This window comes from Rattus rattus, chromosome 16, assembly GCF_011064425.1.
Source record: "Rattus rattus isolate New Zealand chromosome 16, Rrattus_CSIRO_v1, whole genome shotgun sequence".
In the NCBI taxonomy this organism is placed as follows: domain Eukaryota; kingdom Metazoa; phylum Chordata; class Mammalia; order Rodentia; family Muridae; genus Rattus; species Rattus rattus.
Genome location: NC_046169.1, coordinates 26852204 through 26854725, shown reverse-complemented (window position 1 = coordinate 26854725; position 2522 = coordinate 26852204). Strand labels below are relative to the sequence as shown.

The 2522-nt window shown below is 43.9% G+C and overlaps 1 protein-coding gene across 1 annotated transcript; it reads right to left on the bottom strand.

Annotated features, from left to right (window-relative positions):
• Positions 1 to 1337: 1337 nt before the first annotated feature.
• On the bottom strand, positions 1338 to 2164 carry LOC116885326 (spliceosome-associated protein CWC15 homolog). The gene has a single exon (XM_032886591.1). It carries the CDS (start codon positions 2081 to 2083, stop codon positions 1394 to 1396), a length of 690 nt encoding a protein of 229 aa, XP_032742482.1. The 5' UTR covers positions 2084 to 2164; the 3' UTR covers positions 1338 to 1393.
• Positions 2165 to 2522: the final 358 nt, after the last annotated feature.

Genomic DNA, 2522 nt, shown 5'->3' with positions numbered 1-2522 from the left:
ACAGCGTGTGGGGTGAAGGTGGCAGTCACCCAGGCACAGTTATGCTCTGAATAGTGTGGATGCCACATCAGGTGAAGAGCGGGTGCTGTGGAGCAGTACAGTGAACACAGCATCTGCATCGCGCCTACTATGGGCTGGGTTTGGGGAATGATGCATAAGTAATGGAGTTGGGTCAGCACTAATACTGTAATAACAATGGTGACGGCATGAGTGGTGACCTGAATGACTGAATGATGTGAAGTCTGCAGTCAAGAGCCGTGTTCCTCATGGGTACCTTCAAGAGACATCCCTCCTTGAATTCAGTTTATCTTAACAATTTCACGTGCATGCATTGGGGATGGGGGCGTAGTTACCTGTAGAGGGCACAGAGGGTGTCTAGGCCCCTGAGACTGGAGTTTCAGATGGTGGTGAGCTGCTACGTGGGCTCTAGGAACTGAACCCAGGTCCTCAGTAAAAGCAGCTAATGCTCTTCACCATCGAGCTGTCTCTCCAGCTATAAACCGATGATGTATTTCCCACACATTTCACTCATTCTTCCCCCTTGAAGTACTTCCAAAGCCCCGACTGCCTCTTCGGTGGGCACATGGATGCTGGACATCCTGGGGTGACTATTTTTTTCTTGTACTGTCTCTGGAAGAAATACTACAGAGATGGAACTTTGGTTTTAATTTCAGTAGCTTGGAGACCATTTTCAAATGAAAGCAAATTACAACGTTTTGTGACCAGAATGATTTTTCCCTCCTTGTTATTTGTCATAGATGCTCTCTCCTGTGTTTCATGCTTACTCCTTATACCTGGACATTTGCCTCATTCATCTTAGTCACTCAAGAATCCAAAAGCAAGAAAAAAATATATATCTTAGTTCACTGTGCAAACCTAGATATGGATCAATACTGAGTTGCCAGAAAGATGGAGTTAAGGAAGGAAAAAAGCTTATTAATTAATGTGGCAGTTTGGTTGAGAATTGTCCCCACAGGTTCATATAATACTTGGTCCTTGGTTGATGGAACTGTCTGGGAAGGATTAGAAGGTGTGGCCTTGTTGGAGGGAGTGTATCACTTGGGGTGAGCTTTGAGGCTTCAAAAGTCTACGCCAGGTTCAGGCTCAGATTCTGTCTGTCTGTCTGTCTGTCTGGCTATTTATCTATCCCAGGCTCAGGTATAAGCTTCAGATACTACTCTATCACCATGCCTGCCTGCCTGCCTGCTCTCATGCTGTCCAACACAATTGTCACGGAATAACACTCTGCAATTATAACCAAGTCCCCAAGTTGCCTTGGCCATGGTGTCTCATCATGGTGACAGAATAATAACTGTGACAATTAGCCTGATATTTTCTTTTTTTTTTTTTTTTTCCTGGACACTTTATCTTTAATTAAGCACATAAAACTGTACTACTTGATATATTTCTCCATGAACTTTTTGTGAAATTCAGATCGCAGCGTATCGTTTACAAATCTTTTGTCTTTCTTTTGATCATCTATACCCTTTGCACAGTTCTTAAAAACAACATCATCGTCCCACCTTCTTTTAACCTTGAAGTTGGCCTGAGGCTGGGACGGGCCCGTGAGATTCAGGAGAGGGTTTCCACTCAGAATGTTTTCCATGCGAATTCTCTCTTCCTCTGCTTTTTGTTCTTGCTCCTTTCTGGCCTGCTCTTCAGCTCTCTCCTTCTTGATCTTTTCTAGCTCTGCAAGAAGAGCTGCAGTGTCATCGTCATCGCTTTCCTCTTCAAAATCCTCATCTTCCTCATCTGTGAGAGGATCGTCAGCATCAAGGTTGGCAGCAGGAATCTGGTCTAAGCGGGGCTTCTTGGACACCGAAGAGGAAGTTGTGTGTTCTCGGGTTGGACGGTCCCTATTTTTCTCCCTTGCAGCAGCTCTCTCCCTCTCTTCCAACTCTCTCCTGAAGTCACGGTTGCGAACCTCTTCAGGGGCATCCTGTGTGGTTTGTCTGTACTTTATCTTTGTATGAGAGGGAAGGTCTCTGCTTGAATACTGCTTGGAGAGCTGGCTCAAATCACCTTCTCCTTTTCCTCTCCCACCTCTTGCAGGTTCAAAAGTTGGCCTGGCTGCTGTTGTCATCTTCTGTTTGTGGCGGGGGTTCGACGCAGTGCCTTCAGAAGCTCACTCACGAACCATTGCGACCCTTAACTCCCAGAAATCTCTGCCTAGCCTGATATTTTCATGTCATGGTAAAATTATAATCTATAATCTTCTGTTTAAAGACAGTACAATAGTGACCACTTTAGAGTTGTTTTCCTTTTTTGTGGATATCCCATTAAATAATAATAGTGATGTGCAGATATTGTCACATGAATGCAGGGTACCATTGTGGAGAGGTTTGCACAGTGAACTAAGATATATATATATATATATATATATATATATATATATATATATATATATATATATATGTCTCTGGGGACAGGATATATATGTCTCTGGGTTGTTATGTAACAGTTCTCTTTGGTCCAGGATCAAGAGACCCAGGAATTGAGCAGTGATCTCCGTGCTTCCCCGT